We start from the raw sequence: 16,708 nt of genomic DNA, 5'->3' as shown, positions 1-16,708 counted from the left end.
GTGCTCTCATGTAATCCCCCAGGTGTTGTATTTATCTCCACTGCAGCATATCTGACACCCAGCGGCAATACCTGGATTCACTTCAGTCGCTGTCCCTGCACCAAAACCATCCCCCAGCCTCTAGTCTCATATCAGTGTGTGGCGCGTGTGCACGTGCGTGTGTGTGTACCTGTGTGTATTACATTATAAACAGCTAGTGATGCCATTTTCATGTCTCATGTTAGAAAATGTGTGATTTAACAAAGGCTCTGACCGTTGACGTCTGTGTTGTGTGCCGTTGAGCCGTGCGGTCGAACATTAGAGCGCGTTTCATATCCACTGATTCTCTCGTCCGGTGCACGAAACATACACGCGTGCTATAGACGGGGACGAGAGGGCATTCCTAGAAGTGCAAAACATAAGCTGACGCCTAATGGAAATAAGTGAGGCAGGTTGAAATGCAAATGCGACAAAAGGCAGACGGCACAAACCGACGTATACACAGTTAGCTCTCAGGCAGACAGATCTGCAATCAAACGCACAGACGTACAGTCAGTTGTACAGGCTGTCAAGCAAGCCGAGCCCAGGGCCGTGCTGCAGGGGCCCTCTCCTCCCCACACCAGTGTCATCCCTCCGCTCGGAGCCCTGTCTGTCAGGCGGGTTTGACACAATGACGGCGGGGGAAAGGCTGGAAAACTGCACTTCTCGGTCTTGCTTTTTTTTTCCTTTCCCCTCGCGCTGATGAAGCAAACAGGACTGTGGAGGAGAGAAGTGACAAGTGTATTAGACTGAAAGCACTGGAGCAGATTGCTGCTGTCTTTCTTTTCATGAAATTAGCGTTTCACTGTCCAGTTTTCACAAGAGCATATAGGAAAGGCCACGCTTGTCTCTGGATTACTGTATATTCACACTTCCAGTGCGACAGGGATTCTCTTGTTTGATAATACAGTTGTGACTGTGAATCTGACTTGTAGTGTTTGTGTTACTTTGTGCTTAAATTATCCCTATTTCTGTTAAATTAATTTGCATATATTTGCTGCTGCAACAAGCTTTTTTTCCCACGAGAGGAGAAACATAGTGCAGGGGTTTGATCTTATGTAACTGATGCATGGAATTGATGCATTTCAACAGAGACTGGTGTAAAGCAATTTCTAAACTTGGTATACACACACACACACACACACAGTTGTGTCTTCATGACTTTTGAGGACATTACAGTCACCACCCATACCCTAACCGTAACCTAAACCTAACCTTAACCTTAACCTAACCTTAACTTAAACCTTGCCTTCCCTAACCTTAATGTTAACATAAACCTAACCTTAACCTTAACCTAACTTTAAACCATATCTTCACCATAGAATTTAATGATTCACCTTACAGGATCAAGGAAGGAGCGGTAACAGATTGAGGTCCACACAATTTGAGCAATATCTGGAACACACACACAAACACACACTTTATGTATGTATTTTTCCAGCTCACATTTTATTTTCAATTAAATTTTGGCCCCTTTTTTGGGTAGTTTTTTCAGTTCTCTGTATTCTGCAGCCCCTGTGCTGTGCCAGCTAAAGAAAGCACTGCCGCCATGATTGCTGATGAAAAGGAAAAGAAAATAACCAGGAGTGGGAGAAGTAAACCTTGTCCTCCCTTCTTCCTTTTTTCTTCACCTTTGGTAGAAAACACTCCGCAGAGCACTTGAGTTGGCGGTTCAGGCTTAAAGGCCCCTTGCAGAGCTCCATCCAAGGTTGGTCCTCTCTAAAGGAAGCCATGGAACAGTATGTAATACGTAGAGAAAAAAACCGCCTCAGTATAGAAAAGCCATTCCATCCGTTTTGTAATGCTCATCTGAAGTGACAGACACGGATCAGTTTTTCAGCCGACACCGTTCTGCATGTGCCCGCGTGTCTCTGTGGTTTTACAGTTGTGGGTTTTTAAAAAATAGAAAGAAAACCCACATTGTGGAGGACCTGAACTTTTCTACAATGTGTCTTCACATGTTACAGCCACCCCTGCTGGATGAGCGTAACAGCGAGGACAGCTTGTTATAGAAACCTGGTGATTATGACTTCCTGCGAACAGCCTCTCTCTCACACACATACACCACATTGCTCTGTCTCCCTCCATTCTGCCTTTCTCTTGTGGCCACTTTGATCAAATCTGGGCTCTTACGTCCTTAACTGCTGCCCCCGACGCCTGACCCCTGCATTTGAAATTTTGCCGCTTATGTAAAAGTTTATGTAGATTAATGCCACAATTTATGCAGATTGAGTTTTTGCCACTCAGGCTTGAAGCACTAGAAGGTAGACGAGCGCTGACCTTCGCCGCTAACAGCTACGTGAGCTTTCGCCGATTATCTCATAACCGCCGCACACGGTGTCAGTTCTGTGGCAGACGGCAACGCGGAGAGCGATTTCAGAATTCGCAAGGTTCAATTTTTAACTTTTTTCCTGAGGCCCAGTCAGAGTGGTTTGTATCACGACATAAATACACGCATACAAACGCGATTGTCCCTCCTGCAAAGCATCACGCTTTCCTGCAGCCCCAGAGTGTCTGTCAAACAAAAACAACTGGCAGCAGTGGTATCAAGCAGCCTTTCAGCTGTCTGTGTGTCACGCAGCGCCTCCACAGAGCCATAAACTCGCTCACAAGTGGCGGCAGCATTGCCGAGGTTGAACAGTCAAGTGCCATCAAGAGCAGTTTGCCATAGAAATGGGTCTATCTGAAAGCAAACAAAGGGCTCGCACTAAACTAGGCCTGCTCCGTGTCGGCTAAGTGCGCCCAGCCCTGTCTGACACTGGAAAATGGCTTCGAGTGTGAACAGACAAAGCAGAAGAATAGAGAGAGGAGAAGGTAGAGGTCACCATAATAACTTTGCTGGTTTCTTAAGAGGGAAAGGGAAAAAAGGGTTGAATGCAGCTGTGTCTGTAGTGACACGGGGCTAAAGGGGCGAAGCCAAGGTTACTGGAGATGTTTTGAATGTATCTGAAGAATTAATAACTTATATAACACATCTGATCCTCATCGAGGCCGCAAGCCATGACACTACTCATAGCATTGTTACAATGATTTAGATTGATGTCTAACTGTCTAGAAAGAGCAAACTTTTAAACGTAGCAATTTTCTAACGTTACGCTCAAGGTCTCCTCAGTCCTTCCCAGTAGCTCCCTGTGTTAGTGACGACGACGATGAGCTCGCTCACAGCGTTACATCAGAGCGCAGAGCCTCCATTAGGTCACTAACCCTCTGCAGCTTTTACACAAACACAAACTGACCCGCCAGTCACACAGTTAAGACAAGGTGTCAGCTGAAGTTAGTGCTGAAGCGAGCTAAAAGCCCTGGCTGGCACTGAGGCCCACTGGGAAAACAGCTGTTCACTTACACTTCGCTGCGAGTGTGTCCTGCGTTCCTCTGTGTGTGTGTGTGTGTGTGTGTGTGTGTGTGTGTGTGTGTGTGTGTGTGTGTGTGTGTGTGTGTGTGTGTGTGTGTGTGTGTGTGTGTGTGTGTGTGTGTGTGTGTGTGTGTGTGTGTCTGCTGCTGCCGTGTCCTGCCACTGACCCCGTGCAGTGTCTTATTTAATACAGACACAGTCGCCCACACAGTAGCGTAGCTGCACGAGCCGTGTCACAATGTTTTCACTGATTCTTCAGCTGCAATATTTCAGCTTCCGAAAAACGACACGTGGCTGTTCCCCAAGTCGCATTTCAAGTTCACGCTCACTTTCTTACAAGCGCTCTCAGGCGGTGCCACTTAAAACAGGAGCATATCCCTGGTTGCTTTGAAACACGGCACCTTAAGATGAGCTTTAAAGTAGAAAAATGCTGAGGCTGACGTATGTGGCCATGCACACACTTTTGTTGTTTTGGGTTTTGGAAAATATATTAAATGATTCACAATATAAAAAATACTTTAAGTATCAGGTAGGGTTGTGTATCGTTTTGTCCAATGCTGGTCGACAATAAGCAGTTGTTTTTTTTTATTGCTGAGCCAAATTGGAAGCTGAAATGTAACAATAACTGTTTAAAGTATACGTAAGTCAAATATACAAACATACACTTTTATATTTAATAGCTGTCAGGTTCAGGCTCTTGACTATAGCTCGCACATTTGCTGCACGTCCCGGTGTTTGAATCCTTTCCAGTGCGGTGATGTCTATGTTGTTTGTACGCAGGAAAACTATTTCAGTGCAATGCTCAGGCACCAGAATGAGGCACCTCATTGTGATTTAGGCGACGCCTTCAACTAGTATGTAGTAACCTGAATTGTTTTAAATGTGTCTGTAATCAAAGCAAGTAGAGGTCATGTTATCTGATCCTCTGTCCCCCCCCCAGGCTCAGTTCTCATCCAGCAGACTGACAGAGACGGGCGGACCGCGCTGGACCTGGTCTCTGATACCAGTCGGAGGGAGGAGCTCCTTCACAGCGCACAGGTTGGAGACTTGGCCCTGACGAACAAAGACTCTGAGGTCTTGAACCTTCCCCTCCTGGAGGCCGGATCCTGCCTGCTGGCACACTTAATTTTCTCCTATCAGCAGGAAAGGGGCCTGCCGGGCCACACGCAACCCAGCGATAAGGCCCTCAGCCTGGGCTACAGGCTGGTCAGGGCCCTGGAGACGCACTCCTTCCAAAAGGTGACTCTGGGCTGGACGGACCAGCGGGTAGTGAGGCTGGCGGAAGATGCAGAGACGCTGTTGGCGCTCAGCAGAGGGAGGTACCTGGGGCAAGTGTCTCCGGCTATTAAAGAATGTAAAGGACAGAACACTAGGTTCCTAATGGAGATACTGGAGGATCTGAAGACTCGGGCAAAAACGCTAGTCGCTGATCTCTGACACGGGCTCGACGGACAATACACAAAAAGTGCCTTAAAGAACAAACTGATTGAAATGTTAACAGAAGGGTATCTGTGTCTATGGTAAATTACCCGGTCACACAATTCACTGATGCCTAAAAGTGTCCACACTGGCCTTCTACTTTCTTCCCTCTCAGGTAAATGGGTAAACAATTGATTGTGATTTTGAAGTTAGATGGATGTTAATTTCTCCAGATATGGTTTTATACTCGATCGTCATTGTAACATGGTTTGGTTAAGTCATTCCACCTTGCTTTGGTTTAAAATGTTGGATTCTTTGCAAATGTTTCTGAAATGGAATGTGTAATTCTGTTGAATGTTTTTATATTGTTACTACCTCAAGTTTCGACTTTCTACAGTTCCAGTATGTTTGAAGATAAAGTTGTTTTTTCACGTGTTAATAACTATTATTTATAACAAAATAAATTAAATTTGTTGATGGTTGTATAATATTAAGTGGTTTTTAATCAGTTACAGAGGATTATATTAGTTATAGAGGGAAATGGCAACTGCAGCTTTATGGCATGGTCGCAAATATTGAGGGTTTGCTTCACCACAGGAAGCAAATGTTTTATTTGCCCCCTCGCTCCGATTAGAAGTGAGCAGGAAGCGAAGGTTCGCCACAGCTACACGTGACTCTGAAAGCTGCTCTGTCAGACGGAGTGGGCTTCGTGTGGGAGCGTCAGTGGAAAACTAAAAAAAGTTGTCCTGGTTTGAGATACTTGAAACTCTGATGTGAACTCATGGCCTCTGCCACACAGACAGTGGTGAGAAATGAGCCACTTCCTGAAACTGAACGAAGGGAGGGGAGCAACGGAGGTGAGGACTGAGGAGTGGGGGGGGGGAGATCTGACGCCAGATTGCCAGGGTAGTTGGTGACTGAGGGCGAGATAAACACATTAACATGAATCCAGGCACAATGAAGTTGATAAAAAATATTTAATCTCATATTTGATTTTTCATTTTCTTTTGAAAATAAGCAACATACATCAGATGCATTTCATGTTTCAAACCAGAAATATACAGATTTTCTTTCGCCGTTCCTGACCTCACCCTCATCTCAGCTCCCAACACGTTCCTGTCCTGAAGTGTCATTGGTCAGAACTGAGCACATAAAAATGATGTCATAGGCAGGCAACATTGCAGGCAGAAGAGGGAAAAAAAAGACAGACCTTAGAAAATAATGCAGGCATACACCTACTTTACAACATCACCAGACGATTCACAGGCATACTGTATAAAATACAACCATCAAATAATAAGGACTTAGCTTTGTAGTCTCATTTTTAAAAATAGTCTCATTTTCAACCTGGTTCAAATAAAAGTGCTTTTTTTTCTCCTTTGCATCTGTCAGTCTGATACATTCCTTGATATAATTTATTTTCTCTTCAACATATAAAATAAAAAAACACTTTGGTTTGGTTGCAAACAGCCAAAACCAAATCATAAATAAACATACCCCCCAAAAAAACAAAGTATTTGGATGCAATACCACACAATAGACACCACAATTTGCTGTAAAATAACCACATACAGTAGTAGACACATACATATCAGGTATTCAGACGGTCCCTTCCGGCATTATAAAAAGCCATCCTTCACCAAGCAAAGAGTGTGTTTGTTGAGGAGGCTGTAATCAGTCTGCGACGCTCGCTCTTGGGGGACGGTCTGTTATTGTCTTTCAAGTGGATTCCTCAAAACAACAAAACAAAATCAATGGCCCTCTGGAGTGACAGATCCCGAGCCTGTTGATATTTAAGCATGGAGATGGATGGGCGGAGAGGGAGGGGGAGCGAGCGGGAGAGGTGACGGCAGGCAGACAGGCAGGGCACGAGGATGACAAAATGGCAGTGGAGAGCTCCAGTCGCTGCTAAGGGGCTTCAGGGTGATAAAGATAGACGGAGAGGCAGACGAGCGAGCAGACAAAAGGGGGTAAAAAGGGAACAGAAAGGCGTGCGGAGGAGGCGGGTGGGGTGGGGTGGGGGCTGGGATCGGTAGGATGAGAGGAGACCTCCTCAAATGTAGCCTGAGCTGTGATCTTTCAACAGATGCTCGACGAGAAGCCCGGGAGACCGTCCCTTCAGACAGGGTCGCAACCCCGCTCACTGACGAATGAGGGAACCGCAGAGAGCAAACGGAGAGAGGCATGATGGGAAAAAAAGATCTAAAATAGCATAAAACACATACACACACACACACACACACATATCCCTCCATCCCTGACATCTCAGGCCTAAGTCCCCTCAGAGCCTCGTCTTGTCACACAGCGACTTGCTGCTCATCTAGCTGACGGCCCTCTGCACCAGAACACCAAATAACAGCTGGCACTTCTGCTGCACACGCACACACACACACCGACTGAATCTAAGCATCAGTCTACAGCTGGAGGGTAGATACAATTGCAACACATTCCGACGCTGAGAAAAGCAACATGTCTTTGATTGCATAAACGTGTATACGCAAACTCTCTCGCACAGTTCACATATACAAGCCTGTGTCTCTGGGAAGGCAGATCAAAGTTGAGCTGTGGGCACAGGAGGTGGGGCAGATGGAGAGGGCAGCCAGCCTGGGGCACAGCATCACAGAGAGCATGTGTGTGTGTTTGTGTTTGTGTTTGTGTGTGTGTGTGTGTGCGTGCTCAAATGGGATGTTGTTTTCATCTGCAAGCAAGTAGGTGCGGTATCTGTAGGCGAGCAGTGTATTCACGCGAGAGGTTTGTGTGCATGTGCGCGTGTAAATGCTGTCGTGCGTGGCTGCCGAGGCGCGCACTCGCACACACACGCACGCGCGCACAAGCACATGCACACACGGGACATGAGAGGAAAGGAGACCAGCCTTTCAAACCAGATTAGGGCTGCGGCTGCCTGAAGGCCTGCCTGCCTGGCGACACTCTGCATGGACTGGGTGACATCTATATTAACAACAGTTAGACAGCAGAAGGCCCGGTCTGCTGCGCCTCCTGTCAGACAGAGGACGTGGATCCCGGACTGACTGACGGACGGAGGTTTTGACATGTTTTTCAGGGGTTAAACACGGCTAAGTTGTCTGGACGTTTACTACTGATTAAAGTTCAGGGCATATCAGCAACTGTCTCATACTTTAAAGTGTTGTCCTTTTTCCTTTTGCGTACGATTAAATAGTGATTATATAATCACAATCTATTTTAAAATAGAAATACAGACTCACTGTATTTAAAACTGATATCACTATCCAGTGTGCTTTGATGTTTTCTTGTATCATTATGTCTTTGTAGTGGTAATGTTTAGTAGAAATCTTCACCATAGTCAGACTGGCCATCGGGAATATTTGGACAAAACCTCATGAGCTGAGGTTCTGTGGGTCCTTAAAAAAATCCATGAAGGTTTTAATGGTTCTCTCAATGTTCCCGTCATCTGAAGTGTGAGAGCAGGTCGTGTGTGTGTTCCTGGTCGGGGGTCACTGGCCACTTGCAAAGTACCAACCCTCACATTACGCTGAGCAAGCTTGAGTCATGGGAACGGGGAAGATGTGGTGATGTCATAAGTAGAGGATGAGCAGCGAGGGGTCATAGACATGGAGGGAGAGGGGAAGCAGCTTGAGCAGCAGCATAAAGAGCTCAGTTTTCTGAAATAAGCTGTTCTCAATTCAGGAGCTGCATCCTTCAGATGTGATTGCGTCACAGCGATGTGACGAGACCGTACCATTTCAAAGGCTCCTTCAAAAGTGGCCGACAAATGCATCCTTCTACACCTGAGAAACAAAGGCTCCAATGGATGGATCCTTCCCGGCCCAACCTATCCCAGGATTCAAGACATCCAAAACTTGAGTATCACGGTTCAATTCAACTGCACGGCCCACATGTAGGGACATTAAAACTTTCATGTCTTATTCTGGTTCAGTCTTTAACGTGGTCTATGCACCCCTCAAAGACCGCGCACCCCTTAGGATACAGCCCCTGAATTGAGACACGAATTTAGAGGAAGGTTGACGGCGCCATCACAAGCTCATAGTCGACTCGCAGTAACTTCTTCATCCTCTCATGTTCGACTGAGGGCCGACTGGAAGATGCAGTGACTCACTATCACGGTCACTCTGGGGCTAGCTGCTTAGAATGCTAACCTCAGTATATACATGTATTTCTTCAACACAACACATAGACGTCTTTAAACTAAAATAATCACATATTGCCCATTTAAAAAAAAAAAAAAAAAAAAACATTTGGCCATTGTTCAACACAGAGAGATACCAGCACGAGCCGTCAGCTTATTGGTCCAGCTTTGTGTTTGTGTAGAAGGACATATCTGGAGGCTACCACCATAATTGCTAATCAACTTGGCTGGCTGAGTTAAGTGCAGGCAATCCAAATTACTGCCAGTGAACATAATATCATTAGCACGTCCAAGAGGGGAAGAAAACAAAAGATACTTCAGTACAAAAACAATTAGAAAATATAAACATATTACCAAAGTCATTTAATAAATACAGCTTGAGAGAAAAGAAATGAAAGTCCTTCGCAGAGTGACGATGCAGAGTATTGTTATAAGGCTTGTCTTTTTGATAAACATGGATGCTCTGAATATGTCTTTGGAAAGGTGAGTATAAATGTTAAAACTCATTGTACTCATTGTTTGACACTTGTGGCAGGAGAATAGATAGAGTTCACCGCGCTGTCAGGGTGATGGAGAGAGGAGAACGAGGAGCGCGGCTCACACGGCTGATAAAAAGGTCATTCCAGCCATCGTTCCCGCTCGCCTTTAAAATCAATCAAAAGCATAATGGTGATAACAATTCAAGGGGTGTCTTGTCTTGTTTTATACAAAAATTACACATCGAGAAACTGCACTGTACATGGTGAGTAATTACAGGCAGAAAAAAAAGGGGGTTAAGAGAAGAAAATGGGAGATAAGAAAAAGGAAAGTCAGTTGAGCTGAGCGCGTCCAGAGCCGCCTTCCTCTGCTCCTCGGCGTCCAGTCATAGACAGAGAGAAGAAAAGTGGAGAAGAGACGAGTCGGTGGGCGGACACAGTCATCTACCCGGGGTTGTTTTTCTTCCTTTTATTTGGACTGGGACTGGGATCCAGTTTCAGCTCTCGGTACTGCACCTGTTAAAACACACAGAAACACACACGGAAGCACGCACACACAAACACACACAAACACACACACACACACACACACAAACACACACCACCCGGTCAGGTGGAAAGAGCAAAGGATGCTTGAATAGCACAGAAACCCTCCAGAGGCTCTCTGAGTCCAGCTGTGTGGAACAGTGGCCTGGGGGAAGGGATTACACACTGATTACAACACACACAGACACACACCAGCACACGAATACACTCGCATGCACGCACACACAATCCATATACACTGTTCAAAGCACCGACGCACAAAATATCCACGTACACACACATACTTCCACAGATGTGGAACAGTGGCCTACGGGAAGGGATCTCACAAACAAACAGAGACTGGGGCAAGGGCTCATGGGAAAGCTTGGAGAGACAACAGAGTCATCTCAGCATGGCGAGATGGTGAGGAGAGAAGGGGCAGAGGAATGGGAAGGAGAGAGAAGGTAGAAGAAGAAAAAACACTGTAACCCTTTGAAAACAAACGACTGTGCTTTGCTACTAGTTGTAGTTAGCATCAATATATTAGTGATTGAGTGTAGCTGGATACAAACTGTGCTGTGTAACCAGGCACTATATCATAACCTCTCTTTCTAAGCTGTTTAATAAAGAGCCGATAATAAAAGTCGGGCTGATAGACTTTGCAATCTCCCGGCCAGAGAGGTTAACAATTGGAGATTTACACTGTGTTTGCATCATTCATGGAACACAACCAAAAATATGACCGAGAACAATTTCTCCTACATCATTCTCTCTCCACTCAGACATGATTGAAGTGCAGTTAGCCGTCAGAGAGCAGACCGCTCTTAATAGACTAATAATAACAGGGAAGTCTCCCGCCGGGACAATATAAAACCATGCTGCACCTGATGAGTTAAACACATTTTTAAAAGAAAAACAAATTTCTTTAAAGCCTTATGTTATATTACGTTATTTAACAGTTTTTTTTACACTCAGTGATTCTGTGTGTGTGCCTCTAACTGTAGCCCTACTTGACCTTGCAAAGTTTTTCATTTTGGAACACTGAGCTGTTTCCCTTGTGTCTGTAGTCTCTATATTAATCTAAGATATCCAGCTACTAGCTGTTGCTTTAGAATTAACTGACACATGGTATCAATCTTGTCATCTATCATGAGGCAATAGGAGTGACTTCCCCAAAATGTCAGAACTATTCCTTAGAACAGATATTTTAGTGGCATGACTCAAGCTGCCTTGCTCGCCTGTTACACTCATTTTTTGTGCTTGGGTTCAGACGTATCTAGGCATCGTGTACTTAGAGCTGTCGACTGCTTGAGTCCAGAGCGAACAAATCAATAATGTATAGATATGTAATGATATGATAATATTCCATAACAGTCAGTGGCCTGGATCCAGGGGATGGGGTGGGTTTTGTTTTTTTGCTCTCCTTTTAATTGTATATTTTATTTATTGTGTGTGTGTGTGTGTGTGTGTGTGTGTGTGTGTGTGTGTGTGTGTGTGTGTGTGTGTGTGTGTGTGTGTGTGTGTGTGTGTGTGTGTGTGTGTGTGTTTGTATTGTCATTTTCTTTCTATAAAAGGAAAAAACTGATCATCCTCCTCACTGAGGGAATGTCACCTTTTTCTCCCAGAGGAAAGTGACTGCCACTTGACGTGATGTTTTGCGGAGATGGCGAGCAGAGTTTAGAAAGAAAGTGAGGGACAGTCAGATGCAACAGCATCACAGTGGCTGAGCTTCAACAACCAGAGACTGTCATCCTGGCAGTCTCTCGCTTTCAGATGTACACACACACACACACACATGTGAACGCACGCACAAATACAGTCGCTAGCCTAGACAGATTCAAGACACTGACAAGCACTAGCCACTGAATCAGAATACTAATAGAGAAAAAAAAGACTTTAACAGTCACAGCACCAAAGAGCAAGTATTGTCTGTGGGATCCCTCCCAGGCTTATGTACTGTAGGCTACTCTGCCTGTCTGACTGACTGACATCCTCTCTGATTCTCCAGGCAGACAACAAACTGACGTCAATATGGTTTCTCTGTTCTGTCTCGTGGTGGGTCTGTCTGCTGTGGACGGGAACAGCGGCGTCTCGCAGTGCTGGCTGGAAACGAGCCTTTATCATCCATCTTCTACTGGTTCCCACTGTCGCTTCAGTGATGACTTCCAGTACAGTCTGCCTGCAGTGTACAAACCTGAGATGCTAAGAAACACGTGTGTGTGTGTGTGTGTGTGTGTGTGTGTGTGTGTGTGTGTGTGTGTGTGTGTGTGTGTGTGTGTGTGTTTTCCAGGTATTACTCATGTTATGGGGACCTACTCTGTTTACAGTCACATTATGGGAGCTGGTCTTCCGTATGGGGACAAAAAACTACTCTCAATAATCTAAATTATTACATTTTAAGGTGGAGACATGTTTTAATGTACAGTTAAGATTAGGATTAGGTTAAGGTGAGGATAGGGTTTAGGTAAACTTTACAAGGGCTTTACTCTGAAAATACCGCAGGCTACATCAGACAGCGTTGGGGAAAAAGAAGCTAACATAGTAAGATCAGAGGAAATGTGGCTTCAAATATGGACAATCCACTTCCACAAATACATTTTTCTGGTGAGACTTATGTTGGAAGAATATGAAAATGCTGACTTCAGAGGAATCCCCCCACCATTAAAGTCTTTATGTATAAACTCGACTCGCATTTTGGAGAAAATTACATTTACTTTTCGGATTCAAAAGGAGAAGGAGGACAAATACTGGGAAAAATGTGACGGCTGCAATCATAAAGGCTCTTAAACGTTTGTTCCTGTATGTTTGAATGTCTGCACATTGTGTACTGTGCCTGTGTCTACTTTACTTATCTACGTTGCTTTATTTATTGTAATGTCCCAGCCCTCATTTGTTCCATGTTTATATGAAACAGGTTGGGTTAGGTTAGGATAATGGTTGGGGTTAGGCACGTTGTAACTATGGCTAAGATCAGAGTTAGTCTCCAGGAAATCAATGTGAGTCAATGCAATGTCCTCTGAAGTCAAGGAGACACGACTGTGTGTGTGTGTGTGTGCGTGCGTGTGTTTAGTCATGTACACATTAACATCCCCCATGCCTACTACATCACGCAAAAACACAACTGTTAGTCACCCTTGTATCCATAAATGCCATAAAAGTGCATGCATACGTACGCGCGCGCACACACACACACACACACACACACACACACACACACACACACACACACACACACACACACACACACACACACACACACACACACACACACACACACACACACACACACACACACACAGGTGTATTTCTGCTCCTCTGTCTCACAGTGGTGGTCACCAATGTCCCGTTAAGGTGCTTACAGGGTGGTTAGGCCAGCATGTGTTGCTCTCTACACCTCACTAGGCAGACACACTGAACTGATTCCTCACTGTCCACAAGGCAAACTAACATCCCACCAAACAGCTGTGCAAATACAACCGGTTTGTCGGATACAGTGAGAGGGGAGACCAGAGGAGGGTCTGAGAGGCGACAAGGAAGCGCTCCAGGTGGAGAAAACAAGGGAGGACAGGAGGGATGGGAGGCAAAGACCGAAAGAAGGGACAGAAACATAGAGGAAGATGGAGGGAGTGAGGGCAGAGAGCGGGACAAACTAACAAAGGAAACAGGAGAGAAAATATTGAGAGAGTGAGGAAGAAGAGTCTGGGTGAGACAGGGGGAGATCTGTGGACGTCCGGGTGATGACAGATACTTTTCTCATGTGGGTGTGGATCCTTTTATAGCCCTGCCAACTAAAGCAGACAACAGAACAAAAACCCAGGGGACAGAGAGGGGTTTATATGGCCCCATCTGTGTGTGGGAATGTGTGTGTGCGAGTGTGTGTGTGTGTGTGTGTGTATGTGCAGTGGTACTTTCGTTAAGGGACCATGACAGTCCTGGCAGAGTGCCCACATTGACTGCGATCAATGACAGTGGTGCATTCATGGATGAAAATGTGAGTGAATGGTTGAATGATTTAATTCACTCATGAGTAAAGGAGTAACAGCACGTCTGAATGCAGCGCACTAACACGAACATACTGCACATTTGTTAATATCAAATCATTTCAAATTTGAAAATCCACAAAGGATTCTACCTTCACGTTCAATATTTCTCATTCAATGTTTTGCTACAAGCTTCAAACAAGCTGCCGCGGATCCAAAAGTAGGACAGGTATCGTACGGGATCACTGGCTGTTTGTGGTCCCATTATATGGCCAAACGCCCACAGCAGCAAAAAGGAATACGGCAATTTAATTCTGCGCATTGACAATCCTGTCCAAACAAAACTCTTTGTCAGTGAAGACACACAAAGAAAAGTTTGCATGTCAGTGGGAAATATGGGTTTTGTTTCTCGTGAAGGGGATCGACAAAAAACAATATCTCAATCAAATGGGAGTTTCTCTGTGAAGAGCTGCCAGCCAGGAGAAATGGGGCTTATGCGTCACAGGTTCAGTTCCACCTTACAGGTGACAGGCCTGCCTGATGCTGTACCCTTGGCTCCCCGCTCACCTCACCCACTAACAAACACACAAACACAAGCACACACGCAGGCAACAACCCGACGCAGACAACAAGAGCTAGTTAAAGTCAAAAACAGAGGGAAAGGCAGAGGAGGCGAGGAGAAAGTGGGATGTTAGCAAAATAAAAGAAACTGGAATTGGGTGAAAGTAAAAAGTGAGGTAATGTGGCGAGCACGTAAGCAATTTGGGTACATGAACGGGGAGCTTAAAGGGAACAGCGACGGGAGAGGCAGTGGGTAAAGACCCGGCGTCGCTCAAAGGCTGCTCCACCCTCGCTCCTCTCCTCTCGCTATCCCAAATGTTGACAGTACTAGTGCAAAACAGGCTTTGAAGTGCGCTCCGCTGAAGGGGCGCCGTGTACCATGCATCGTGCTTCGTTTAACAGCGTTACCCACAAAGCATCCCGGGACCTGCTCCTCTCTGCCACTCTCATTCTCTCTCTCTCTTTCCCTCTCGCATTGAACCTTCGACAGTGTTTTGATGATGCTGGTGTGGGCAGACACACAGAGTGAAACCAAGGTGGGTGACAGTGAGCAAAGAAAAAGGCAAATAGGCGAGTAAGTGAATGAAGTCAAGAACGGGGCTAGGTTTTAATGATACTGAGCGGAAAACTCAGCAGTTTTTTGTGATGCCTAACGGAGCATAAGGGTTATTAAATGTTTCCAAGGAAACACTTTTGTGTACAGTTCAGACATTCGCAGATCCGAGGATTCAGCACTAATGTCTATTGTTGGGAAAGAAGAGGCATGTCAAGGTGACATAAGCCAGTGAGCAACAAAAATTACAAAGTACGGAAAGTTTTGCCTGTTAGCTGCTGTGGCACGACACACACTGAAGAGTGACTAATTGGCCACTAGCGGTGAATTGTTTAAATTTGTCACAAAAGTGGGGAAGGACGAAGCAGAGGAGAGAGAGAGACACCTCTGGTAGACGTGAGTGATGGCATCTGGCAGCGTTTCAACCTTTAACTCTCCTGTCTTTGACCCGTGTGTGTCCAGCGAGGTTTCATCCTCAACATAAATGTTGTCTAAAAATATTAACCCCACTCCCCGCTGTTCATTAGGCACTAAATTGGAATTCATGCTTATTTTTGTACTGAGGGCTTGATCTGGCTTCTTTACACCAATCATAAAGGGCCACTTGGCATGCTAATTGCCTTGGCCCTATTTATGCACTCCGTAGCTCGCATGGCTAATGGCGTCGTAAAACATACTATTGCGCTGACACCTCCCAAACGCCAAGTAGGGAACACTTAGCACTATAAAGGTGCTCAGCTTGGCCTCGTTTTAGAGGACATGAAGGATTTCTTGATAATGGCCATAAAGATAGCGTACACTGGTCAAAGATCCAAACCAGACACGAGGAACTGTTAAGAGGGACAGTGGCTCTTCCGCGCTCTCGTGCACTACACACACCATGTCAGCTCTTAACATTGCTGCTCACAGAGGGACACGATGATTTAGGTAAACCGCTCGGATGGTAAAAAGGTTGCTCTGCTGGTTGCAGCTTCGATGCATCACCAGGGATTGGGGTTTTTTAAAGGGTGTTTGACATGTTATGGGCTCTGTGTCAGGTATTTAAAAACCTTGATTTAATTAAAGTAAATCAAAGTAACCTTCTGCTAACAGCATGATCGATGAGAAATTAATGTTACTGCTCCTAAATCCAAAGTTTCTTTCATGTACTTGAATATAATAAACAGCACTGAATGATGAAAACAGGGGCTGAAGGCTGTTCCACAGTCTCTGTGTTGCTGTGCGGCTATATACATTATGATGGACTGTGGGCCAGAATGGTTGCCCTTTGTATATAAAGTCATTAGAGCCTCATCAGTCCTGGCTGCACTGAAGCACCTCCAAATGATGCGGAACGGTACCCTGAAATACCCCCAACCTGCCTCACATGCACTATTGCTGGGAGAGCATTAGTGTGTGTGTCTGTGTGCTAATGTATGTTTCTTAGGTCACACCGGGGCCCTGAAATAGCACTTCATTAGTCATCCAGGGTGTCAGGCATAGTAGGCCCCTGCACCAATGCCAGTGGGTGCCACGGACACGTGCCCCTGAGGGGACGCTCCATTTGGACCCCAACACCTCTCTGCATCGCTGAAAAGCCTCAGGGGCTTAATCCCCACAGACAGCTATGACCCGGCAAGGCAGGGGCAGGCGTTGAGGTGAACCCACCACCGGAGGCAGCGGCGGGACGCATCGGAGATCAGAACGTTCTGGTCTGTT

At 45.6% G+C, this 16,708-nt stretch overlaps 2 protein-coding genes across 4 annotated transcripts in view; one reads left to right on the top strand and one right to left on the bottom strand.

The window, feature by feature from the left end:
• The window catches only part of slf1 (SMC5-SMC6 complex localization factor 1), a 32,382-nt gene extending 27,105 nt beyond the window's left edge, over positions 1–5,277 (top strand). For both annotated transcript variants that reach the window (XM_035165929.2, XM_035165930.2), the window contains exon 18: positions 4,311–5,277. In XM_035165929.2, the coding sequence (XP_035021820.2) occupies positions 4,311–4,807 (497 nt within the window). In that variant the 3' untranslated portion in view covers positions 4,808–5,277. The remainder of the gene's footprint in view (positions 1–4,310) is intronic.
• A 470-nt stretch (positions 5,278–5,747) lies between these two features.
• Positions 5,748–16,708, bottom strand: part of mctp1a (multiple C2 domains, transmembrane 1a) — a 142,303-nt gene continuing 131,342 nt past the window's right edge. For both annotated transcript variants that reach the window (XM_035165923.2, XM_035165924.2), the window contains one exon: positions 5,748–9,907. In XM_035165923.2, coding sequence (XP_035021814.1) covers positions 9,836–9,907 — 72 coding nt within the window. In that variant the 3' untranslated portion in view covers positions 5,748–9,835. The remainder of the gene's footprint in view (positions 9,908–16,708) is intronic.

This window comes from Hippoglossus stenolepis, chromosome 9 (genome assembly GCF_022539355.2).
Source record: "Hippoglossus stenolepis isolate QCI-W04-F060 chromosome 9, HSTE1.2, whole genome shotgun sequence".
NCBI lineage: Eukaryota > Metazoa > Chordata > Actinopteri > Pleuronectiformes > Pleuronectidae > Hippoglossus > Hippoglossus stenolepis.
This window is presented reverse-complemented; position numbering and strand designations above follow the sequence as displayed.